Below are 26,935 nucleotides of genomic sequence, written 5' to 3' on the forward strand. Positions count from 1 at the left end.
TGATTACATTGTTCAAACTTCCATACTAGAGGGAAAGGGTTTGAGAACAGCAAGACTGTCTTCTGGTCATTAGGAATTCATGCAGAAATAATCTGCTCATTTACATAAATAATTTCATTAAACAAATCTTTAAACTAGATAACATTCTAATCAGGAATTATAACAAATGCCCAAAGATACTAACCAGACACATTTTGAAACTACTAATGACTATCCAAGGAGATTGACTTTGATTATACCAAAAATACACAAATTCAGTTTTACATGTCATAAATTAATGCAATATAGCATTTAATATAAAAACCTTAATAATTCCATTCCTACCTGTGCAGCACAATGGAATGTATGATCCACTTATGAGAAAACATTTTTTGTATATTGAAAAATTTTTAAAAAAATCAAAGTGCATTCCAAGTTATGAAAAAGATGCTTACATAGTTGGCTTCTTTGAAAAATTAAGTCCTAGAGTAACAGCATTGTAGCATCTTGCTGCAGCATCTGAGGTGATAAGGCACTATTGCTGTTGGTGCACCTTTGCGTGTGGAGAGCACAGGAGAGCCTTTGTCCATCAGTATCCACCCCCTCTTCTTTCTAGAGCAGGCAAGTGGTACTGCTTCACAGGAGACTTAAATTCCTTCTGCTTTTCAGACTGTTGACGAGACAACAGAAGTTAAAACAGGCTGTAATCTGGCTGTAGAAAGTTGTATGTAATCTGATAAGCAAGGCAGAATTACCTTGCAATGTGTCCCAAAATATGTTATAGGTTGCAACACATGGACTTGTCTGTTGGTTGCTGGGTGGGTAAAAACTGACTGAAATGTAGGATTAGGGTAAGAAGTCAACTTGGTTACTGCAGGAACAGTCAGTTTTGGCAACTCTACCGCATAAGGAAGTCCGTGATGTCCCAGTGGATTCTCCTGGGTTTGCCTAAGAAAGTTCTTTTAAAATAAAAATACAAGTTCAATGTTCTGAAGGAAAAGTCTGTTCTGTAGGTTAAAATTAGATGGCTGGATCCTGTTATGTGCTTCTATGTAGCTTTGGTGGTTGCCACGTCTGCAGTTCCTTCCACACTAGTGTCAATGCATGCAGACACTTCCACCCAAACGATTATTTCTGAGGAATAGTCTTTGCATTATGAACATGTCACCAGGAAGAAACACATGGCTGGGGAAGTATGTATATATACATACATAGATTGGTATAGGAACAAGCACAGAGATGAGGACAACCATATCACTATGGGTATTGTCAAAGCATGTCCAAATATATGGCTCCTTGTTAATTCTTGGCCCTGTACCGGAGCTCATGCTTCTTTAAGGTAGATAAGGTTAGCATTCTTTCATTTTAGGGGAAAACCTGGCATTTCAACTTAGTGTTTGACTCAATTTAGCTAACTGTGTTGATGATACAAGATTTAAAAGGAATTAATTTTTAAAACTTCTTGGAGCAGTAACTGGAATACCTTTTGTGTAAGTCAAACAAAGATCATCAGTTTGATTTCTTTCCACTCAGAATTGGATACAGTCAAAGAATCTGGTACTGGCATCCTACATCTGGTGCCCCGAGAATACTGTGAACATGGCTCGTCTGATTTCCCCATCTGTTTAAGTGATCCTAGAAAAGCTGTACTGCAATTAGAGGTTTCCTGTTTGCCAGTTCTGTTCTGAATTACACAGTTCATTGGCACCTGGTGTATGGATGATTTTGTGGTCCCAAAAATAGTGCTGGGAGAAGTTAAGCCTGGCCCTGCAGGTGGCACAACTAGATCCTTCAAGCTTATATGAGGCTGAATGCAAATTCAATTGTACTTAAAGGATTATCCAAAAAAGGTGTGTGAATTAACCTTTTTTGCAGGGCTTCATTGTCTGATATCAAAAGGACCTCATCCTGAGTCTTAAAATACTTTATCTAAAGCTGGGCTATCTCATTAAACTGTGTGTTGTTCCAGTCTGTAAACGTGTCACAAGATGTATCAGCAAAGCCTTCCTGAACCTACATTTCTTACTTTAGACAGTCAATGTATGGATAAAGCAAAAAAATCCATGCAAGCCCTGGAAACTTTTGATGCAAGAATTCCAAAACATATTTCACTTACCAGTGAGTATCAATCAAGTTACCAAGTCTGATACAGGGCTGTCCTGTTAGAGAGTAAATATAGTGCTACATAAGTAAGTTTATACTTGGTCTTTGATTTAAAGATTACCTGCCTTTGCTCCTCCTTTGAAATACGCCGCAAGCTGAGAGACTCTCTTTCTAATGGGTTTTCTACTAGTCTCATTTTTCTGCGTATGGTCAACGTTTGCTTCTCTGCCAACCTGTTCAGTGCAAAGCCAGATAAAATCCCACATATAAAGGCTGCAATTTAGTTGTGTCAACTGGAGAGTCAAAACATTATAAGAATATCAGTTTCTTGATTACGCTAAACACTGACTTATAATGCAGCTTTTAATTGTTCAGCCCCATGATGTAAGCAGATGTTTCGATTAACACTGCAGACAGGCTTTCTCCTGGGCAGTGCCCTTCTGGTGTGTTGGCTAAAACTGCCATCGTTTTAAGTATGAGCCTTTCGACTTCACATGTATTCATCTCACAGGGAGCCACATTGTGTTGCCTCACCTCAGCTCTCTGAAGTAAGGGTGCTGTAGTGCTTCATGGGCACAGATTCGCTCATCAGGATCGTATTGTATCATTGCATACATAAGTGTTAGGCTCCTATTGGACAAATTTGGCATAAATGGAGCGATTCCTTTTCCTTTTCTGATGGGAAAATCAAAGCTCATCACTCTTGACCTGCAGTAATCCAAGGAAAGAAAATAAATGCACTGCTGTCAACAGACAATGAACATCGGTCTTTCTGGAGATGGGAATTGCTGAAGAGATTACACTGATATAGAGAAGCCTTGAAGTTCTTGCTTTTCTTCTGATAGTCTCCAAAACTCACCCCCAGATGATGGAAAGTTGGACTAGGATAGAAAAGGTTTAAATTTACTTCATCAAGATGAGAACTGGTGAAACATTGTTTTCTCTTGAAGCAGGCAAATTATATTCAGCATATTCACTTAAAACATGTTCTGAATGAAGATAAACATTCATGCAAAAGTGAGGAATCAGTCTATTTCCATGCTGCAGAGGAAACAGAAAGGGAAGCTACCTTGTCTTGCAATCAGTACACGTACACACCATTCTCCCAAGGGAACCTTTTAACCCCAAACGTTCCATCTTCACAGTTCATGTAGGTGGAGAGCAAAAGAAACCTTGCTGTACTCAAGATTCCTATAGCACCATTGAGTGTTCAAGGGTACAATTCTGTATGTTGAAGCAGTATCCTCCATATTGTGGACAGAGGAACAAGCCTGAGAGTAGTGTGCCACCTGGACAGTTGATGAGTTTATGGCAGATATGACTTCCTGCCTCCGAATCTTAGCCATTAACAAAAGAGTTGACCTCAGTGTCTTCAGGAGGTTCTTCCCGATACCTTTTTTTTTTTTTAAACCAATATATGGAAGAATGTATGACTTACAGTATATCAGTTAGAACCAAATTTATGGAGAAAGAAAGGGATGAAAAAATCATGAGCAAAATCAATGTTATCCACTCAAAAGATTTTTCCCATTTCCCCCTATAGCCCTATAAAAATTTTCCGTATTTTCATACTATGGGGCAGGAGGGGAGCAATCAACCTTTCCTGTTCCACTGACAGGCCACCAGCAGGAAAAGCTAGCTGGGTATGACCCAATGTACATCCTGCTGCCAAGTATCTGGAAGCTACTTTGAGAACCTTCTTGTCACTCTTAAGGCTCTTCTCATCGCTCTAAGGCTAGGCAAAATTTGTTCTTTTATGCTCTTTAATTCAGGTTGTAAACTGAGCTTTCTTAATATAAAACATAAACATTCTCCTTTAAAGGAAGGCAACTTATTCAAACTTAAAATAATAGAAAGGATACACTACTAAATCTCAAAATGTAGAATATACTTACTGCTTGAACTTATTAAGAATCTTCTTAGGAGGAGTGCCTATAATATCATGAATTTTTGATATCTGGTCCAGTTCATTAGATCCAGGAAAGAGTGGGTGAAAACTGGAAACAAAATGCAGAATGGAATTGGCAATGCTGAAAATCAAGACTCCAGAGGATGAGCTTATTTTATTACTGTGAGGAAAAAACCTGTCCATTCTCAATCTTAAATAATATTGTCTGTCTAGTGGCCTTTAATAGCACTACTGCTAGTACTCATCTTTTTTTTTTTTTCTTTACACCATGTACCGAGGGGATAAAAAGAAGCACTAACAGGAAGGAGACAATGCTGTAGTTAGTCTGCTCACTCCTTTGTCTTTTTGCTCAGCATTTTATAAAATGAAAATGAGCTCAAATGGATAACTACAGTAAAGGAAAGCATCATACAGTGAATAAGGGCAGTAACAATTTAGTTCGTAGCTACTGAAGTACACAAAGGTTTTATTGGCAAATGATGGAGCCTCTCGTGTTAAAGGCTACAATCTAGAGCAGAGGCAGGCAGAAGGTCAATTCTCATCTCCTAGAAAAACTGCGTTATCTCCAGCAGGTTAACAAGTTTTCCCAGTTGCTGAAATGCCTCCTCCCTTGCCAACCCATTCCAATTTGGCAGCTGAAAGAAAGGAACCGGGGATGGATGGGTGAGGAGGAGACAACCAGGGAGGATTTCTGCCTTGGCTTAACCATGTGCTCAGTGGCCTTAATCCACACTCCTGAGCCACTGTCACCTGGCTCTAGTTGGTAGATGTCAAGAGTCTCCTAAAATAAACAAAAAATTGATCCTGCAAACCTTACGTGTGCCCACCCTCAATCTAGAGAGATCAGTTAAGCAGGCATGTTAATCTATATCCCTCCTTTCTTCCAAAGAAGCAAAGGAAATGTGCCTTCAGTGGTTCCTCAGTGGTATCTTTTCCAGGTCCTAGACCCAGACAGGCTAAGATGCTGCAAGGCTGCTGGACCATATACCTTTAGATGACACCCTGTCTGAAGCCACCCCATGCTGCATCACAGACTCCTTAGTTGCAGTACTGATTTCAGGTAAGAGTGTGCTGTTTAACTGCAAAAAGTGTCAAACACATCAGGAAGCTGTCTTGTGGAGTCAGGGTTCATTGGGCTGTCTAGCTCAATAAAGTTTCGTGATTGGCAACAGCTCTCCAAGGTCCTCAAGACTTTCTCCAGTGCTGTTACCCAAGATGGCGTTAACTGCCTATACTAGAGATAGAAGCATGTGCTCTGCCACCAAATTTCAACCTCTCCCCAGCATCACATCCCATCTGCCCAAGCGTAGCCTTAATAAGTTTTTAAATAAGTCTGTGCTTTTACACAAGGCAGACTATCAATTCCTTTCAGATACATAATGTACCTTGCAATTTCATAAAAGACGCATCCAGCACTCCATATGTCCATTTTGTAACTGTAGTAGCCATCTGTGAGAAGACATTCTGGTGCCCTGTACCACCGTGTGGATATGTATTCTGTATATGGCTGTTTGGAATGTATACTCCTACAGGATCCAAAATCTCCTAGTTTCAGAAGATCTTGCTGCAATTAGATAAAGTGTATATCTCAAATGAGAAGTTACCAAAAAGCAAATCTAAAACTTTTAAGACATCAACCACTGTAATGATGGTTGTTTTAAAGTGGCCTGTAATGTCCATTTCAAGTGTTTAATCTGAGGCAGAGGGGAATCTGACCCATTTTAAAAACTATTTAGAACTGGTCATAATTCATTAAAATGGTCCATTGTTTCAGTGGGTTGTTGTCTGTGGAAGAGGTGTGAAAGTGGGCTTGAGGAAGAGAGAGAGTCACTCTTTGAAGGTACTCAGGAGAAAGCCGTTTAAAGAGACTGATCAGGTAGTAAAAGATGGCTTGGCACATTTTGCCAATGGTGACAGAATATAGTTCAGCAACTAGTCAGAAAAGAAATAAAGATAATACTTATTTAAATCAAGAATCTAACTCATCGAAACTGTACAGTGCACTTCCTCCTTGAGCAGCAAAATGCATTTCTAAACTCCAGCCCTAGAACAGGAATGAATAGTCTCAATGATTTTGCATCAATTCAATACCACTATTCATACGAGTTTTGGAATGGAAGCTGCATGTTTTCATGCTACAGTAAGACTTCTTACCTTTATTAATATGTTTTCTGGTTTCACATCTCTGTGAAATATTCCATTCCTGCATCAAGAAAGGAATTCAGGAAAAGGTAAGCATGTAAACACTAAGGCTGGAATGCAGAAAGCCCTGTGCGCATTAGGGAGTTTTAGTCCCCTCCTCCATTTCCAGCACAGCTCCTCACCCACTCCTGAAAAGCCATTCCTGAAAGTCAGAAGGTACACCAGCAAAGCTTTCTGTGTGGTGAGGAAAAACTCAGCTAGAAGAGAAAAGTCATTATAGGTATGTGCTTGTAACAGCCACCTTAGGTATGAATAGACCAATTAAATAAATTACACAAAAGGAATCTGTCCTACCTGTGCATGTGATCAAGAGACTTGCATAACTGGTACATATAACTCATTATTCTCTTTTCAGGCAATGGTTTTTTCCTCCCTAGAATTTGGAATAGTGAAATAAAAGTGTGGTATAGCTTTACACAAAGGTCACTTTAAGATGGAGAGCTTGCAGTCACTTCTGCCACTTAACTAATCTTTATATACATCTATACAATGTTCTACCTATGAGCTCTGGGAAGCTGCTTTTCTGGATGTCCAGGTGACTGTTGTGGCCAGGAGTACCTTTACTCAGCTTGAGCTGCGTGCCAGATGCGCTCCTCCTAGAGAGCACAGAACTTGCTACAGTGATACATGCCTTGCTTGCTGCCAGAGAGAGTACTGCAGGTCTACACAGGACTGCCCTTGAAGAATGTTCTGGTATAAAATATAGCAGCAGGAGTGCTTTCCAATGTGCTCATCAGAAAGATACTGTTCATTTCACACCATTTACACCAGTTTTACAGATTGTACTGGTCTCAAATTCGTTTCCAGGCTCAATTCCGGGTGTTGTATCTTACCTATAAAGCATTGCATTGCTTGGGGCACTGCCTTCTATATGATTGAGCCCATACGTTACGGTCATCTTCAGTGGTTCTGTTTTATATCCCACCACCCAGTTGTTGGGAACAAACAACAGGACTGTTTCTGTGGCAGGACCCCCATTCTGAAATTCCTTCCTGAAGTCAATGAGTTTGGTCTCATTCCCAACAGCTTTTAGGCAAGCAATAAAAATATTTATTGCATCTGACATCCAATGGGGCCTAATTATGATGTTGAAATGTTGACATCCCATATTTCCTGGCATCTTAATTATGTTTTGTGGTTTTATTAGCTTTGGTCACATTGCAAGCCTTGGAGAAGGCCTTTGTTAAAGCCAAAAGACAGTTGATTTTTTCCCATGGGGTACAAAGAACTGCTTCACACACTAGGATAGTTCAAATATAACATGGGCTCTGTCTTAACTGCAGTGTAGAGATCAGGAGCCTGCCTCAAGAATCTGTACTCCTCCAGAGTGCAAATTCTCCTGTTCTCTCCTGTAGTTAAGAAACACCATGGTGCTATTCTTGGGTGCTTCCAGAGACTTTTGCCACATTCATGGAATTTTACAGAGGGGCGAGATGATGTAATCTTCAACTTGTAGCCCTCCCATATTTCCCCACCTCTTTTTTCAGCTTTTTTTCTTAGCAGAAAAAAATAATAAAGGGCTGAACAGCTGCACAAGGTCTTTTCATCATTTGTGACCGCAGCCCAGTACCTGGAAGCACTCCTTATCCACAGCTAAGGTCAACCAGAGTTGTGATAAACTACAGGTAAAGGCAGCACTGAGCAGGGAACTACACTATGGGGCAACCTCTTTCAGTATGGAGCACTGAAAATGGGCCATGAGGGATGTGCCCATCAGCTTCAAGTGTCAGCAGGAAAAATGTGGGGATTTAGGGGTTAGAATGATCCTACTGCACAGGGCATCTAATAAGAAGCCTCTTGAACTGGTGTGTCGGTCCTGACATGACACATACAGACTTGCACTCCCAAAGGTGACTTTGCTATGGGATGATAAAAGGACAGTGTGGGAGAAGCTTCTGCTGTTGCGTGGACATCAGGAGCTTGTTATATGGCAACCTTCCCCAAGCCTAAGCTGATGGCCTCCAGATGTTTTGGTCTACAACCAGTGATGAGGTTTCTGCTCTAAATAGTGAGTTCTACCTCTTCTTTACATTGGTTTCCTACTTGCATCTGGTATTTTTCAGGACAGCTCCCCAGAGAGCTTTGCCTGGCACCAACACTCTATTCTTTTCAGCACTAGATTAAAACCTTTTTATTTTCCCATTATTTTAATGTTTGATTAGGTTGTAATGTGGGTTTTATCTTATTGGAATTATATGGATGCTGTGCTTCATTTCATTTTATGCTGCTTTTACTGTAAGACCGTCCCAAGACGCTAGTAGCTGGATGGTATATAAAAGCTATAAATAAATAAATAAATAAATAAATATTTATTCTTATTGCATTAACATATTCTTGCCTACAATATTTGTATGTAGCAACAGTCTTTCTCCCTTCAGTGTTTTTTCTGGGGGGATGCCACACACTTGTCTTTTTGTGTTTGGATCTAACCCTAACCACAAGTTCTAGATGACTAACAAATCTTACGCAAACTCTTCTAACTTCCCAAGCTCGAGAAAAGAAATGAGGTACATCTCTGAGGAAAGGGAAACAAATAATAATCACAGCCTTAGTTTCAGTTTCACTTCAACTTGCTATTAAAGAATGTTAGCAATAGAGGGCAAATATGCTATGTGTAAGCCTTGTCCAGACCAACTGGGACTATATGTCATGCCTTATTTTTTCATTCACCCATGGGCAACTGAGCACTAGGGTTTGCCAATGCTTCCCTTAGAAGAATAATATAAAATTTCATGTCCTATATTTAGTCCATCTAACCTGATTGACAGCTGTACAACAGACTGGAAAATCATGGAAAAAACACAGATTTGCATGGTCTGGGCATTTCTTCATGAAAAATATAGGAAGTAAAATTTTCTGCCTGACATCACTACACACAACTCCAGGGATTCCTGATCTGGCTAGGACTGCACTCCAAAATCTTTCTCTGTTGTCACGTATTGTAAAGGTAATCATTTACCTCCAATAACACCACTCTCAATAACACCCCCACAGCTTATAAGCCAGGGAGGCTCGCCATGCTTATAAGCCACCCAACATACAATGGATTATTGTAGGATTTAGTAGCCATGCCTGGGCTTACCATGTCATCTTTACCTGCTGCAGAACTTCTTGGCAAGACTGGAAAGAAATCCCTGCTACTCTAGCCAAGTGGTGGCCAGACAAACACTGCTGACAACTGACCCTAAGGTGCCCAAGCAGCAGTTGGCAGTGTCTGTCAGAAGCTTTCCTTTAGAGGAGGCTAAGCAGAGCATATCTCAATTCTCTCTGCCAAGTCTGGTGCCACTCCTTGACAGGGTGGGTGGGTGCCTCTGCTTGGACTCCTCAAAAGTAAGCTGAGCAAAGTACAGCTCAGCTCCCCTAGATGGGGAGCCACTGCCAACAGTAGTTGCATGATGGGAAGGTGCTGCTACTGGTCCAAGCAGGGCATCCTGAGCAATCTGCCTTTGATGAGATTGGCAGTAGTGCCAACAGCCCACTGCATGGATTACAAGGCCTACTTGCAAACTGGGGTGAGGGCTATCAGCAATCCTTGCTCTCCTCCTGCCACTGAGTCTCCCACAAGGAGGCAGGAAGCTCAGTGCTCCTGCAGTCTTCCATGGGATTCCCTCAGGAGGACTGAGGAGGAGGATGGAATGGCATGGTGCATCCTAGCCTTGATACAGCTAGCCTCTGCTCGGCTCACCATGGGTGGCTTCTATGACAGGTGCCAACAGCCTGACTTAGCCTGTCATGGGAACCTGCCCACTGTCTATGCAATATTTTTCCGCAATCACAGGGCAATACCATTTGTTGTTTAAGATTCCAGCAAGCTCCACTTAATCTTTTTGCTCAGATGCAACATGCCTCTAGATTTTGCATAAATGAATTAATGGCACCTGAAAAATATTTTTCCAGCGTTGGCATAATCTACATACCTTTGATCAGTTCATAGATATTCATGTCCATAAGTTCACATATTAATGCAACAGCACCAGCTTTCTTGTCACTAAAGGAAAAAGTTTGCTTTAATTTATATGAAAGAAATCAGATGAGTAACTTGTGTAATCATCTGGAGAATGAGAGATAAAGGCTGGATTTATGATTATGGTATTAATTTACATGACAGTTTTCCAGTCTAGGAGCTTGTTAATTTTTTAAAATCAGCCTCTGAAGACATTTAAGTCAGTGTGAAAAGATACTGTAAATGCAGTAAAAATAAACAGTTATTCTGGAGTCAAAACACATCTACAGAGCGCCATGTAAATGAAAAATGCAAAAATAAATGCATGTTCTATCTGAAGATAAAACAATTTAGTTACAACTGGTACTTGTTTTTGTAAAGCAACACCATGAATGCTAAATATTCTGCTATCAACTTAATTTACTGACAGCAGTGTACCATAAGCAGAAATTCTCTAATTATCACCAATGGTTTGAACATATGGAGTCACCTTGTACTGAATCAGCTTAAGAGGTCATATAACCCAATATTATCTGCTTGAACTGATAGGAGCGCTCCAAGCCCTCAGATAGGGATCTCTCTCTACCTGGGAACCTTAATTGGACCCTTGCGCATCATGGCTACTTAACAAAGCCAAGCACGGGATAGGGGCCTGGATCTTGGAGGTTGTCAACGCCTCTCTGAGGGACAGCCGGGTACCTGCCCCTCTAAAGGAGACGGTAGTCCGTCCAGTCCTAAAGAAGGCATCCCTGGATCCAGAGATGGCCACTAATTATAGACCGGTGGCCAACATCCTGTTTCTGGGCAAGGTGTTAGAGCGGGTGGTGGCAGGACAACTCCAAGCACTCTTGGAGGAAACTGATTATCTGGACCCATTTCAGTCTGGCTTCAGACCTGGGTATGGTACTGAATCTGCCTTGGTCACCCTGTATGATGACCTGTGCAGGGAGAGAGACAGGGGGAGCGCATCCCTGTTGGTCCTCCTGGACCTCTCAGCGGTTTTTGATACCATCAACCATGGTATCCTTCTGGATAGGCTAGTGGGATTGGGAGCAGGAGGCACTGCTTTGCAGTGGTTCCTCTCCTATCTCAATGGCTGATTCCAGAAGGTGGTGCTGGGGGACTATGGCTCTGCGCCATGGCAGCTATGCCATGGAGTTCTGCAGGGATCCATTTTGTCCCCCTTGCTATTTAACATCTATATGAAACCACTGGGAGAGGTCATTAGGAGGTGACCATCAGTACTCTGATGACACCCAGCTCTACCTCTCGTTTTCCACCAATCCAGGTGAGGCAGTGGCTGTGCTGAACCGGTGCCTGGCCGAGGTAATGGGCTGGATGAGGGCCAATAAACTGAAGCTCAATCCAGACAAGACAGAGGTCCTGTTGGTAGGTGGGTCGGGCTTCAGGGTAGGGGACCTGGACCTTGTTCTGAATGGGGTAGCACTCCCTCTTAAGGACAGGGTCTGCAGCTTGGGAGTGCTCCTCGACCCAGAGCTGTCATTGGAAGCTCAAGTGACAGCAGTGGCAAGGAGTGCTTTCCTTCAGCTTCGGCTGATCCATCAGCTGCGTCCCTACCTGGAGAACGATTGCCTGGCGACAGTGACACATGCATTGGTAACTTCCCAATTAGACTTCTGTAACGCGCTCTACGTGGGGCTGCCCTTGAAGATGGTCCGGATACTTCAGATGGTGGAAAATAGAGCGCCAAGGTTGCTGACAGGGACTGGGCGTTGTTCTCATATAACCCCAGTCCTTCGTCAGCTTCACTGGCTCCCCATCAAAGTCTGGGCCCAATTCAAGGTGCTGATTATCACCAATAAAGCCCTTAATGGCTTGGGACCTGGTTATCTAAAGGAGCGCCTGCATCCATATGTGCCCTCTCACCCCTTGAGATCGGCAGCAGAGGCCCTTTTCTGGGAACCCTCCGTGAAATATATTAGGAGGGTGAGTACCTGGAGGAGGGCCTTCTCTGTGGTGGCGCCCCACTTATGGAATGCGCTCCCCAGAGAGGTCCGCCTGGTGCCATCATTTGTTTTTCAGCGCCAGGCCAAGACCTTTTTATTTAATATTATTTTAATAATTGCTGATTTATTTATTGGTTTTAAATTATTATGCCAGGATGTTTCCTGTTTTTTTGTATTTGTATTGATATTTATTTATGTGTTGGAAGCTGCCCCGAGGCTTATGCGAATGGGGCGGCATACAAGAATTCCAAATAAATAAATAAATTGGCAGAGTTAGGGATTAAACTGGGGCCTTCTGCATTTTCTAACCAACAAGCTATAGCCTTTCTTCATGGGGAAGCTAGTCTGGCTTGGACTACTAACTGGTTAGACCCTGTAAATTAGAGAGTTTTGTCTGAGGTTAGGAATAATTTGTAATATTATGGTGCTCACTCAAATGTTCTTCTTTTTAAGTATAAACATCTTTTACAACTCCATTACAAAGTTTTCATTTCAGGAGCAGATAAATTGTAAATAGAACAGAGAAGTCCTGGCAAATCTATATAAGGAACTTAAGTCCATGACATTAAAAAAACCCCTGAACATATGAAGAGAATGAAAGGTTACTTCACAGTTACAAAATATGATCACAGAATGCATCACTGTAGTCAAAACATTACTATTATTTTTAAAATCCTGACTACCTGTTGGCTGTCTTTGGGTCAATGACATAACATGGTCTTCCATCAAATAAATAAAATGTTCCCAATTTTTGGTTCTGTTTTCTTGGTGCTGACATTTTGGCATTGCATGTACAATCAAGAACTTGATGAAGATGGAAACAAACTAGTATGTTCTTTATAATCTGTATATCTAGATTCCTAATGCATCAGTGAAATACATAAATGCATCAGTTATGACAGTGAAGTGTATCACTCAATCTAATTAGTAGTCCACACATCCCTGTTTCCCAGCACAAGTATACATTTTATCATCCTGGGAGTAGAGGGACAACAAAAGACAGAATTTCCCAATTCTACAAGAAACTAGGAGGGCTCTTGCCTGAAAGCAATTTTATTCAAATTAAGACTTGCCTGGCACATATATAATGATTGAGGATCTCTGCATTATCTAGTAGGGAATAGGACACAGAAAGAGAAGCAGTGTAGTATAGTGGTTAAGGGCACAGGACTGGGTCTCAGGTGATCCGGATAGTCCCTGCTCAGCCATGGAACCAACTGGGTGACTTTAAGTTAGTCATAGATTTCTCAGTCCAACCTATTTCAGAGGGTTGTTGTTGTGGGGATAAGACTGAGAGCAGAGGAGAATGATGTGAGCTACTTTGAATTCTTTGTAAGAAAAAAGATGGGATATAAATTTAATAAAGAAAGCATGCAGCACTTACAAAATCACTTCATGCAAAGTAAGGATATTTGGGTGTGGATTCAGCCGCCTTAATGCTTGTATTTCTCTCAGATTGTTCACATGGTCAATACTAAAATACAGTGTAAAAAGTGAATCAATTAGACTATAATGCATAGGTTATAGTTATGTAAATCATCCCACCCCTCAAATAAGCCTGACTTCCACTTTTAAGTTGCTGTGTGCCTTCGGTGGATTGAGCCATATTCTCCAAGGTGCTTTTACTAGTGCAAAAAAGACCTTTCCCATAAAACACTCTCATGCTTTATGGGAAATCTTATATAATGCCTCACATTTTAGAAGTAGCTGCACCTCAAAGAGTTTAAAAAGCAGGATGCCATCATAGAGAAAGCTCTATATCTGATCAAAAACTGCATTATCTCCAACAGTGGCAAGATCTGTAGATTTGTGCAGGATGAAATGGTTGCTGGCTGTTCATCAGGCAGAAGGCAGCCAAGTTTTGATACTCATGTTAGTTAAGCCAATTATCAAGACTCAAAGGTGATACTTTCTCTCAATTTTTTAACATTGCATTTGTAAATACTCTTAATGCATTTAAATCAATTTTGATAATGAAAGTTAAATAAAATGCTTAAATGTTGGAAGTAAAAAACCTGTAAATTCAACAGGCAGCTGGACTTACCTTTCAAAATGTTGCTTCATTTGTTTACATGCATAATATTGTCCATCTTTCAGGTTCTGAACCTTCAGAACATCAGAAAATGTCCCCTCACCAATTTTACAAATTGTTTTGTATTCTAAAAAGATCAAAATTTAAAAAGAAAGCTAGGTTTTAGTATAGATGACACACTTTATGGCCATAAAGTTCTGCTTCATCAGACACAATGAGTATGGCTTATTTATTTAAATAGTACCATTGTTACCTGCCTGGAAATATAATAAAATGAACCCTTCCAACCTTTTTCATTGATGCTATCTAAGGTGCCTAGGAGATAGTGCATTGCAAAAAGAGAACAGAAGTATAGTTATTATGATTGACAATTATGTAAGAAATTCCATCTTCCTTAAGATTTGAAATAACTCCTGGAAGGTTTTCATTAATTAACCACATCTCAGCTTCTTAAACAAAAGATATGATACCCATTTGCTAGAATGGTAGTTTCTGCAATAATATTGATCAAATAAGTGTCAGTTTAGTTTGCAGAAATTTTGAGTTTGTTTTGAAATAGCATCAGAAAAAGACACATGAAAAATATCACCACTCTTGTATTTAAACTAGAGCCTGCTCAGCTGTTGCATTGGGTTGTTTTTAAATTGCCAGAAACCTTCCCATAAAATGTACCAGAACAGCTGAGCCACTACAGTTGTAGAAACAGCTGTAATTTCCTAATCCTCTGGTATTTAATTTGGTGAATTAGATTGAAAAGTGACATTATACCATTATTTGTCCTTTTTTTGGAACTAAGTAGCCATAGACTGTTAACTTTGTTTCATTTTTTCCCTGAAGATCCCTCTCTGCTCTCTAATTTGCTTTAAGAGTCCTCCACAGGCTAAATTCTTGTAACAATTAACTTCTCCAGACTGCAGCTAGTGGTAAAGGGAAAAAAGGTTCTCTCTAATGTTATTGTACTATTCATCCATACAGTGTTTCAATAAGACTATTGGCAAACAGCTCTACTACTTCATAATTACATAAAATTAAGCAGCAAGATTTTTCCATATTATTGTTCTTTTCTGTAGAAGGAAATGTTTATTTGTGAACTTGTTTTCAGAGCAGGCAAGAATTAGGGCTCTTGAATTCCTTTTTTCTATCCAAACAGCAAGCATATGCTTATAAAGCAGTGTGCTATCCTATACCAGGAGTGACATAAGTACCCTGTTTCTCCTGCATTCAGATTAAAAAAAAACTTTTAAAGGAGCCAGACATTAACACAGTTAAATGCAATTATATGCAGTTACACAAATATGCAGTGTAGCATACAACCCTCCCTTTTATCAAGTGTGGACTAGGCCCACCTAAATATGTTTTATAGGCTTAGAGTGGATTTTATGAGCTTCCAGGCAAGCTCTCATTCGAGTACTGCTTTGTTTTTCAGAAACATTCTATAACTTAGCATGCAATCAACATTTAGACCAGTCACAATGGGCAGAAAAGGTCAGGGAGAGCATAAGGCAGAGCAACTCAGTAACAAACAGAAACCAGTATGGTTGAATTTTTAGTTATTTGTGTTTGTTCATGTGTAATTAGACTTGTCATCAAACATTAGACTAATGCATTTTTGGACTCGCATGCATAAAACAATTTAATATAGGCTACAGCTGAAAATGTTCCTCCACACCAGTGTTTACTTAATTAGCGCCATACATTCCCATTAACTCTGTTGTATGATTACTCTGAGCATTCCAGAAACTGCACCCATTCCACTTCCTATTTTCTCATGTGCACTTTATATTGCAACTGCTATATAGCTCCATCACGATACCTCTATCACCTTTCATATAGCTTTCCAGTCAGATACTCTGATCTTTTCTGTATTAGAAAAGTTATTGAGCCGGAACAATTGCATATGGTTCTTTTCTCCCCACTCCTCCACTATGACTGAAGAAAGAAGACATACCTGTGTTCTCAGCAGTGGCACCCCAACTGCGGAATATGCTCCCTGGGGAGGTTCACCTGGCACCATTGCTCTATTCTTTTCAGCATCAGGCAAAGACCTTTTATTTTAACAATTAATAAAGACCTCCTGGTATTTTAACAATTAATTGGTTTTACCCTGTTTTTATCCTGTTTTTACTATTATTTTAGATGCAGTGTGCGGTGTGTCATTGTCATGGTTTTGTTCTTGGTTTCCTCTCTTGTAAGCCATCCAGAGACTTTTTATAGTAATGGATGGCATAGAAAAATAAATAAATAAATACAATATCACCATCTTTACCCAACCACACTGGAGAGGAATGAAGGATGCACAGGCTTGCCCTAAGCTGGAAACTTAGAAAGACTGCTGTGGTTTTTTGTAACTCACAGAGTGTACTCTATGTCATCTAAAGCCCTCCTGTTAGAACTATGAATTAAAACAAATACTTGTACCTCAGAAAAATTCAGATCCATTGGAAGTTATGGAATCTGAACATACAAAAAGCATCCTAGCCCCACTGCTATGGAGTACCTCTATTTAGGGCATGTATTTAGCTGCCTGATGACAACTAAGACAATTTATCTGTCTAGCTGGGTATAATTAGATTTTTATTCTGCCATTTTTCTTCTGTAAAGAACTCAAAAAGCTTACAACATTCTCCTTCTTTTGTTCTCAATCTTATCCCCACAAAAACAACTTTGTTAAGTAGATTGGGCTGAGATTCCACTCTCCCTGACTAGGTCTTAGGCACACCTTCTTCCCAACCTTGCTACTGAAGATCTAATAAGAAATGGTGAAAACTGTACTTAGAACATTAGGCATGTGCTCTCACTGACCTAGGCTCCTCCAAAATTGCCAACCACTACCCTTATTTCTGGCCACAGCATGAATACTGTCATGGGGAAAGTTGTGTCTGATAAGCAGTTATACCATGGCACCTAACAATAGAAATGTTTTACAATTCAACTGATTTCAATTGCACTTATACACCTGTGGGTATCAAATGATATTTCTGCATTAACTTGCACGCAATCAGACTCTTAGAAGTGTTTTTAGGATGAGCTGCAATCTGACTATTTGGTGCTCAGACTCTGCAATCACCTCTGCAGTGGATCTTCAGCCCTCCTGGCTTAGAAACACTAGCAGGGTAGGAACATGCAACTGGGCCAGGGAAGTAATTGATGCCTCTTTGCAAAAGGGAGTGCGGCCCGAAAAAAGCAGTGGTGATTCCACTCCTGAAGAAAACTTCTTTGCCTCCAGAAGTTGCTAACAACTTTAGGTTTGTGGGAAATATTCTTTTCCTGAGTAAGGTGCTTACATGGGTGGTAGCCAACCAGCTCCAGACACCCTTGGAATGAGACTGATGATCTGGATCCATTTTGACTGGAGTTCAGGCTAGATTTTGGCATAGAAACAGTTTTGGTTGCTCTGCATGATGACCTGTGTGGGGAGAGGGACTGGGGGAGTGTCACTCTGTTGTTATTCCTGGATCACTTGGCATCTTTTGATATGACTGACCATGATGGTATCCTTCTGAGCGAACAAAGTTGGGAGTGGGGATACTGTATTATAGTGGATTGTCAGCTCCAGAAGGCAGTGGCTGGGAAGTTTTGTCCAGCACTGTGGAGCAAAAGCTATTCACCAGCATAGCATTCTCCAGAGGTTGGTTTTGTCCCCCATGCTATTCAGCTTCTCCATGAAACCAATGAATAGGGTCATCCAGGGGTTTGAAGTGCATTGCCATCGCCATGCTGATAACATGCAGCTCTATTTCTCCTTTTCATCAGGCAAGGCAGTGGATGTGCTATATCAGCACCTGGCAGCAATAATGGACTGGATGAGAAATAATAAACTGAAGCTCAATCCAGACAAGACTGAGAAGCTGTTAGTGGGTGGCTCTTTTAATTGGACGTTGCTCACCCTGTTCTGGATGGGGGTGCACTGCCCATAAAGAAACAGATGCATAACTTGGCACCCCCCTTGAGCTACCCTGGTCACTTGAGGCCTAGATGGTCTCAGTGGCATGGAGTGCTTCTTACCAGTTTTGGCTGGTGACCTAGCTAAGGAAAGGGATAGCCTTGCTTCAGTAAATGACAGTCTGATAATTGCCAAATTAGACCACTGCAGTGTGCACTCTAGATGGGGCCAGAAGACAGCTGAGAAGCTGCAGCTGATAAAATATTTGAGAACTAGATTAATAACTGGGATGAAAAGGTATTACCATATAACACTGACGCCACCTCACTTGTATTGCCTCATCCTGATTTCAGGCCAGATTTGAGGTCTTTATATGGCTTGTGATCACAAAGCCTCTTCCAACCTACATCTGACTGGACATGGAATAACCTTTCCACTGAGCCAATTTTGTTATCCTTTCAGCACTGCAAGAAGACAGACTTCTATGCCAAGGCATTTAATAGGTCTTAATAGCCTATGAGGAGCTTGTGTCAGCAGATTTTCCTGCATCATGTATAGTTTACTGAATGCATTTTAACAGTTAAAGAGTTTAATTTCTGTTCTAAATCTTGCACAGAATTTTTGTACTGTTTTAATTGCATTTGCATTTTGTATAAGTTAACTGCTCAGAATGAACTGCTATTGGGTGGTATAGGAATAAAATTAAATAAATAATATTGCAACACAAGTTTTTATAAACCATGTCATATAATTCAGCAGAAGCCAGCAACTGAGAATATGCTCAGTATCTGAACACTCCTGGCTGTTAAACCAAAGTGAGAACTGAAGACAAAATTCTTCAGTGAAGAAGACAAGACATACATGCATGCACACACATTGATAGAACTGCTTTAAGTGTAAATAAGATGCTTTCAGACAGAATTCATAGCACTTCCTATCAAAAGCATTATCCAATTATTTCAACTGTTCCTCTTTAATATATTTCCTGTTAAGAAAAATGTTGGAAGAAGCACTGGGAAAATACAGGAGAGTTTAAATGAAAGATGTCAGGTACTTCCAGACAAGGCCTTTATGGTGCAATCATAGTGCTTCACTTATGGAGTTCAATAGGAAGATCCCAATGACACCCTCAATTGGCAGGCTTCCTATATTTTCCCATTGGTTGACAGGAAAATTCTTAATGAAGAAATGCTAGAACAGTTCTATAATGTATTTTGATTTGTAGTACTAGGAACCTGCCCCCCATCTAGAACATGGGTGCAGAACTACAGGGCCTGGACCTCAATCTAGTTTCCCAGACAGCCATGTTCCCTCCTTTGACCCCACCACTTTTCCCCCAACAATGGATTGTTGCTCATTTTCCAGTTTTTGTACAGTGTTCCCACATTCTAAAAAAGGTTAAAAAGTCAGTAATAGCTTTAAGCAAAAATATGCTGATACTTTGGTCCCACCCACCAGTAAAATGCAACTTCTGAGAGCTTCTCTGAAATGAAATTCAGCCCTTGGTCTCAAACAGGTTCAACCCTATGGTCCAGGAGCATCTGAAATAAAGTGGTGTCCTTCCAGACAAAACTTTTATTTAGTCATCACTCTGCTTTATTCCCTAAACTTTAGATGATGGCATCTTACACTTGTTGGCTTCCCATTTTTTTCCAGTCAACTGAAACTGTGGAAAATCCATTGAGAGAGATAGAAAGAAACTAAAAACTGCACTGTGAGCTTAAGTGGACTCCGGGGGATGGTGGAGGACAGGAAGGCCTGGAGGAATAATGTCCATGGGGTCGTGATGGGTTGGACACAACTTTGTGACTAACAACAACAACTGCACAATGCCTTTAGATTGCTAACACCAGTACTTTTCAATTGAAAAGCATCTGTATAGCCTGAGTAAAATTCCTTGAAAAATGCAGGGCAATCGCACAACAAAAGCTTAGTCTGGAAGTAACCTAGGATACATATAGCAAAGGAGAAAGTGATTACTTTTTTCAGGAAGACAAGAAAGGCAGAGAAAAGCAGTCATTTGTATGAGATGACTTAAAGCACCATTTCCTCTTTTTCTAGTTGTCTCTTGAACCTAATGAAGTATGCTGGGTTCCCTTTCCAGCCTACAAATTTCCACCACTTTTGGAAGAGTTGTAGAATCTACGCTCACTTTCCCATGCTAGAATCCCAAATTTATTGCACTGGGGGCCAGGTGGAATGGCAGCAGCCTTACAATAGATTACCATTTGCAGTGGAACAGGAGAGGAGGACAAAGGGGTGAAGAAACAGACTAAATTCCTCAAATTTTGTATTTGTCAGATATGCTGGACTACATCTTCCACACTGCCCAAGTATTACTCTGGGAATTATGGAAACTGCAGTCTGACACATGGTGGAGGATGCAAGCTTGGAGGAAGCTGGGATGGGGCAAGTTATTAACTGCTCTCCTTTCCTAATCTCCATTGCCAAACTGTGAATTCTGCCCCTAAATCCCCCAAAGACACCATTATCAAAAACAAACAAATACGGAATTAGAAAATGGATAGAGCTCATCTCAAACCTTCCTTACCCTTCCTTTTTCAGCAGCAACCCTACTCAGAGGAAATGAAGGCTGTTTAATCAGTGTGGTTCCTTATCTACTGCAGCTTTTATCCAGAGCTATCCGTGGTGCTCCATGGTGGCAAGCCTATTTTAGGGAGGGCGTTCAGCACCATAGCTAGCTCTCATACAGCTCAGAATAAAAGCTGCAATGGGCAAGGGGCCCCACCGACACAGAAGCCATCAGCCTCCATTGCCCTTTCTCCCCACCCAGACAGATGAACTAAAAGCAGGGATACGGTCTCTCTCTGTACTCCGAAATAAATTCCATTAGAACCAAACCGCCCCTCAGTCGCGCCCCCGCATCCTCGCTGAGGGCTGAGGCCAAAGGCAGCCGCAACATCCCCTCCCTCCGTGGCGCTGCGGCCGCCCCCCTCCCTTACTGTTCATCCTTTGCTCGCTTTCCCCGCGGGTTCCCTCCGGGGCTGAGCGGTGGGGAGGGGGAGGGGCTGAGGACGCGGGTCCTCTCAGAAGCGCCAGACCCCCTCCCCACGGCAGAACATGTCAGCGCGCCATGTTGTATTCCCGTCACCCTGGCAACCCCAGAGCGTCAAGCTCCTCACCCCGGGAGCACGACCGCGTCTGACCCAACCTGCCCCGCCCGCGCCACGAACGAGCAGCGCAAGCGCAGTGGCTCACCTCCGCCCTCTCCTAGTGACTGCGGCAAGCACAGGGCGGTCTTCATGTTCGCAGGCTCTGCAGGTGCGCACGCGCGCCGGCCGCCCTCTCGTCGCCCAGGTCCCCTCTCGTGCGCAGTCGCAGTCGTTGTCTCCCTACTAGGAACTCGCTTCTTCGGCCTCTTTTGTTGCGCGCAGGTCCGCCGTGCGGGGCCAACGGGGCTGTCCGCGCTTGAGGGTACGGGTCTGTGTGCTTAGCACTATGTCCATTTGCAGGGCTTACATTGTGGGACTGCAGTTCTGTGTGTCCTCAGCTTGAGTACTAAGCCCCTATGCAATTCTGAGTAGGCTTCTGTTGTATTGTAATAGGGAAAACAGCTGAAGGCTCAAGCGTTGCGTCTGGGGGTATTTACCTACTGCATGGGCAGCCGCGCCTACTCTATAAGTGCGGAAGAAGCGCCCGCTCAGGGGTAGAACACATGCTTTGTACGGAGGAGGTTAGGACTGCTGCATTTTGCCTTACAAGCTGCCCCGCCTTTAATTTGCCCAACAGTTGGGTGTATTGAAAATAGGATACATCGTGGCTTCCCTTCATTCTCTCTTGGCCTTCCTGCAAGAGCCCCATGGGAAATGGCAAGAATACTGAAGTGCCCCTCCTGTTTAAAAGTTGGGAATCAGGACTGGCTCCCAGCTTTCGCTCTGACTCATGAGTAGACTTTAGGAGCCGTGGCGATTGCTGTCTGCAGAGGCAGCCTGCTCAAGACATTTCTGCTGAGATGAGCTTCAGCATCCCACGCGGCTCCTCCTGTCGCGCACTGTAGCTGTTGGGCAGTGGCGTTGGCTTCCTGGAAAGTAGGCTGAATTTAGTGCTCCCGTGTCCAGTGATGTGGTCTCTTGGCAGCATCTGTGCCAGATGGGGAGGGCAAGCTGCGCTTTCCACAGCCTACTCTAGAGCAGTGGCAGCACCAGATTTCGGCAGGCAAAAGGGCTGGTGACTGCAGCTTGGGCACTTTGGGGACAGCTATCAGAGGGTTTGGGTTATCATTGGATTTGAATCACCTGGGCTCAGATGACATGGCATATCCAGGGATGACTACTAAACCCTATATTATTATAAATTATAGATTTAAAATATTTATAATGTATTATAATGTTTCTTTATATCCCACCTTTTTTCTTACAAAGAACTCAGAGCGGCTTACATAATACTCCTTGTGCCCTTAATTTTATTCCCACAGCAATAACAGTAGATTGGACTGAGTGTTTGCAACTGGTCCAAAGTCACCTAGTGAGCTACATGGCTGAGTGGGGACTAGAACCTGGATTGCTTGGGTTCCAGTCTCATGCTTTTAACGACTACACCACACTGTAGTTGTTATGTGAACTCAGTCAGTATAAGGCAGGTGCCTGTACGCATAATGTATGGGTTTGCACAGTTAAAACAATAAAAAATCCATCTTTGAAAGTGACTAAGAACATAGCTTGATTTCTAAAGTTCCATATCTGTAAACTTGTGCAGGGGCAGGTGGCCACATGAGGAAAGATGCTATGCAGTGTCAACATACATAGTATCTAAACTTTCAAGAACTGGCCAATTCTTTAAACACCATGGTTGCAAATAACTTTCCAGTCAAGAAATTGATAATGCAATCCTATATATGTTTACTCAGATTACTGAACTATTTTGTTCAGTTGAACTTCTTTCCATGTGTGTATAAGATTAGTTTAACTGAAATGATATTCCTGTTTACATGGTGGGTGGGAGGCTTAATAATAAATTATATTTCTATACCGCCCATAAATGTGTGTAGTATTGCAACCAGTAGTACAGTAGTAACTTTTGATCTGCAAAATCTCATTAAGGCAGTTGTCATAGGACATTCCAAAACTACAGGTTTCAATGTCTTTTGTAGGTCTCCTATAAAGCTAATGGGCGCTAATTACCAATCAAGACCAAGTCATCCCTCCCCATACTTTGCATTACAGTTGCTTACAACAAGATCTTATTTCTGGGAAAATCCATTTTTTCACCAGTCACTTTGATTTTAGCTAAGCTCAGAAAATAGAGGGGCTGTGACTGATTCTTAGAAAATCTTAGTGCTTCAAGGAGGCAATGCCTTTTCAGGGATGGCACTCCATAGAGAAGCTTGCCCGATACCTACATTATGGTCTTTTTGATGCCAAATAGCCTTTTTATTTTCCCAGGCATTTTATGAACTGCTTTTAGAACTTGATTCTCTTGCTGGATTTAATTTGGTTGTAATAGTTGTATTCTTTACTGATGGTTTTATATGTGTTTGGGGCAGTTTAAAATTAGAATAAGTTGAATTACTAAATTGAATGGAATGAGCCCTGGTTCTGTTATACCATTAACTAAACCTAAGGCTGCCATCCTGTGCATATTTACTCAGACATAATCCTTATTAAGTTTAATGGTACTTTATGGTGGATACCTGCTTACTATAGAAACTGTATGAATGAAAGCCCTCCAAAATGTCCTGTCATTGACGGCTCTACTCAGCTCTTGTAAACTCAAGGTTGTGGCTTCCTTTACGGAATTGCTGAGAGACTTTGGCTGTGAGGAGGTATAGAAATGAAATGAATAAATGAAATCAATCCATCTCATATTTGGTCTTCCTCTTCTTCTGCCTTCAATTTTCTCTAGCATGACTGTCTTCTCCAGTGAATCCTGCCTTCTCATAATGAACTTACTCCTAAGAAAATAGTGAGGATTGCAGCCTCACTATTACTGAAACAAAGTTCAATCAATGATTCAGCTAAACCCTTTTCTCTGTTCAGATTCAAGAACTTATCCAATTTATTTGGAAATATATTCTGTTGAAATGCATAGGACATAATTCAAAGGAAATATGGTAACTAATACTGAGATGCTATAAGACTGAATCTGAAATGCTGAATTAAGGAGCATTCAGTACTCCGTAGGACTTATCATTGAGTAAACACACGCAAGAGTGTATTGTCAATTACTTTAAGTCTAAGCACCTTATTTTAATAGTAGATTTTGGGAAAGGTGATATCATATTTTCAAATGGAAAAAACCCAATTTACTCTGAAAAAATCAGTATAAACAAAATGCAACAAAATTACAAATCAACTTTCTTGTAATGAGAGCAATGGTGCATCACTCTTGTATGAGTTGACCTACCTGCAGAATTGGGACTGCAAGAATATCACCTTCATTTTGCTGTGACTTGTTGCCCCAGTATTATGTTCCAATTTACTAGATGATTTCTGCAACTGATGTAAAATGTGGCTTTTAAAAACCCAGTATTTGGAGCAGTCTTCAGCTGTGAACATAAATTCCTCTGTGCACAGTTCATCCTTTTTGCTCTCCAGCTCTAAAAAATAGCCATGTAATAGACCTGCTTTAATGAGGTACTGGTTACTAATGCTACAGCTAATTTCTTCTCCTTTTGCCCTTTTTGATAATGAGAAACACTTTCATACTCTGTCAGAGATATCATATTGGGCATATAGATCAGCCCTGCTTAATTTTACAGTGAAAAATGGTCACTGAAGGAAATAAAATATACAACAGAAGTCTGATTATTCTTTTACATACTAAATGGTCGACATTTAACTAGTGTAATTAACAGAAATAACATGAAGCCAGTCTTTCACGATGTGTGGCCGGTTAGCTCAGTTGGTTAGAGCGTGGTGCTAATAACGCCAAGGTCGCGGGTTCGATCCCCGTACGGGCCAAACACGAAGAGTTTTTCTTTTCAGGGGTGTTAATCTGTTGTAGTCTACAAGCTTGTTTAGAATGTTTTACATTTCTGCTTGAAAAAGTAATTTTTTTTAAAGGATAATACCTTAAGATCCAATAGAAAATGCTGGATCTGAAAATTATTTTATTCTTACAACAACAAAAAGAAATCTTGGCTCCACGGTCAAGTAAATACCATCTTGTCTTAATCTGCAGACACCCAAACAACTTGTTGAGGAAGTTAACAAAGTCAGAATACTCAACATTTCTCAAACCATTTAATCTCCTTGACGCCGAGCGGTGTTTTATCTGCCTTTGGCAAAGCCTTCAATTAAAAAGAATATTTTTTAAATCTCTCTTGGCAATGCAAACAAAAAGCTCCGCCTGTTTATCTGCATTTGCCCGAAATCTGAACTGCGCTGACTCTGTAATGGCTTCTGCGACACTCACATCAGCGGCTCACACAATATATGGTACGGTACGAACTCGAAAAGGAAGCGGCATTCCACAGATTTACCAAACGCCTTTTGAAAAAGATTGTTCCACGCCGGATTCCGTCTTAATGACATATCTCGTCCTTCGCCACGCAGTCTAATGACGTGTAACGGCGGATGGTGATGATGATGATGATGCGCAAGTGGCGCGTTTGTATTGGCCCGGAGTGACAGCCTTCTGATCCTCGGAGCGAGCGGCTAACAAGGTTAGGTCTGAAGTGTGTTTCCCAACCGTGCTTCTCAGAAGGGACCCAAGATGGCAGCTCCTGAGGGGATGGACCTTGTTACCCAGCTCCAAGTGATGGCTTCCTCCTCTGAGACGCTTTTGTATCCACAGCCAGACGAGAGCCTGCCCATAGAAGCAGCTGAGGTCGGCTACGGGAGGCTGGATCAGCAGAGGGGGCTTGAGGCCGGAAAAGGCCCTGGAGAGCTGTTGGACGAGGCGCTTCTTCCGCCTCTGGGAAAGGAGGCGGGGACGGCAGACGCCGAGATGTCCGGAGGCCGCTGCGTCCTCAAGGCTGCTGTATTATCTCAGGGGAATGGAGCTTTTTCGTCGCCAGCTCAGGACAATGGTATTTCGCCGTCGCCTTGCCCTCAGGGTCTCAATTCGGCGACTTCCGCCTCGCCTTTGGGGCCCTTACCCCCACTTTCCAACATCCTGCACAACGCGGCACAGCAGTTGCAGAGCGCGGCGGAACGTGTCGCCCTCGAGCAGGGCAAATCTGCCGCGCTGGCTGTTGCCCCAACCAGGCTTCTTTCACCCAAGGTATAAACATGGGGATTTACCTAAGTTTGCGGGTGCTGGGCATGGGAAAGGAGGTTAATGCCCAAGGAGATGAGGTCTTCGTAGGTTCATTCTTATTCAGTAGTAGCGGTATATGATTCCCTCTCTTCCCCTCGACGCAGTTCTGCTCGCCTTAGTGCCCTGTGAATGACGAAGATCACCAGGGACCTAAGGTGATGTGTTGTATTTACAAATGCACAAAGTAGAATCTGGTGTCAGCTGTGTTTAGAATAGACACTTTGAAATGAGTGTCCCATTTTTGTAGGATTAACATTAGATATAATACTTGTCCTGATGACCATTTTCTAATTCATTCAGAAATCAGAATTAGTATGTCTATGTACAACAGTTGCTGGGGAACATGGTAAAGGGGTGCTGTTGCACTCATACACAGCTTGTGGGTTCCCATGAGTTTGTCACTGTAAACAGTGCTGGACTAGATGGACATTTGGTCTGATCTAGCAAGGGTCACATATTTTTAAGTCACATGCAGCAAATATGTAGAATCAAAGCCCTCCAACAAAGCAGCAGTCTTCCCAGAGAGCAAGTTTCTGTTGTTTATGATTTATTGTTATATTTGTTATCACTCCTTTCCTTCAAAGGGCCAAACATGTTCTTTTTTTCTTCATTTTATTCTAACAACAATGCTGTGATGTAGGTTAGACCATGAGTTACCCAGGGAGCTTCATAATAAAGTGAGAGCCCTCTGGTTCTA

At 41.7% G+C, this 26,935-nt stretch overlaps 2 protein-coding genes and 1 non-coding gene across 10 annotated transcripts in view; 2 read left to right on the plus strand and 1 right to left on the minus strand.

The window, feature by feature from the left end:
- LOC123026647 (WD repeat-containing protein 20) overlaps nt 1-26,935 on the plus strand; it is a 100,344-nt gene that overhangs the window by 62,261 nt on the left and 11,148 nt on the right. Inside the window, exon 5 of one of the 8 annotated variants that reach the window (XM_044436515.1) lies at nt 4,930-10,636. The exons of the other annotated variants lie outside the window; for them this stretch is intronic. Coding sequence (XP_044292450.1) covers nt 4,930-4,936 — 7 coding nt within the window. The 3' untranslated portion in view covers nt 4,937-10,636. Of the gene's footprint in view, nt 1-4,929; nt 10,637-26,935 lie in introns of those variants that run through there. 8 annotated transcript variants of the gene reach the window in all.
- On the minus strand, nt 176-21,020 carry MOK (MOK protein kinase). Its single transcript, XM_044436521.1, has 12 exons — nt 20,982-21,020; nt 14,148-14,262; nt 13,488-13,577; nt 10,111-10,181; nt 6,488-6,566; nt 6,146-6,194; nt 5,377-5,555; nt 3,978-4,079; nt 2,617-2,790; nt 2,204-2,315; nt 735-938; nt 176-649 (listed from the first exon to the last, which is right to left on the minus strand). The coding sequence occupies exons 1-12, from the start codon at nt 20,986-20,988 to the stop codon at nt 569-571; spliced, it is 1,263 nt and encodes a 420-aa protein (XP_044292456.1). The 5' UTR covers nt 20,989-21,020; the 3' UTR covers nt 176-568.
- On the plus strand, nt 24,865-24,938 carry TRNAI-AAU. The gene has a single exon. It is a non-coding gene; the product is annotated as a tRNA-Ile (tRNA).

Source organism: Varanus komodoensis, unplaced genomic scaffold (genome assembly GCF_004798865.1).
Source record: "Varanus komodoensis strain SLA01 unplaced genomic scaffold, ASM479886v1 scaffold3, whole genome shotgun sequence".
Lineage (NCBI taxonomy): Eukaryota > Metazoa > Chordata > Lepidosauria > Squamata > Varanidae > Varanus > Varanus komodoensis.

Excerpts from the sequence above, each read along its gene's own strand:
- MOK (XM_044436521.1), bottom strand. Across the intron at positions 5,556-6,145 it reads CAGAAAACATATTAATAAAG|CAAGATCTTCTGAAACTAGG; the intron begins GTAAGAAGTCTT and ends ATCTAATTGCAG. Across the intron at positions 2,791-3,977 it reads ATTCTTAATAAGTTCAAGCA|GTCAAGAGTGATGAGCTTTG; the intron begins GTAAGTATATTC and ends GGATTACTGCAG.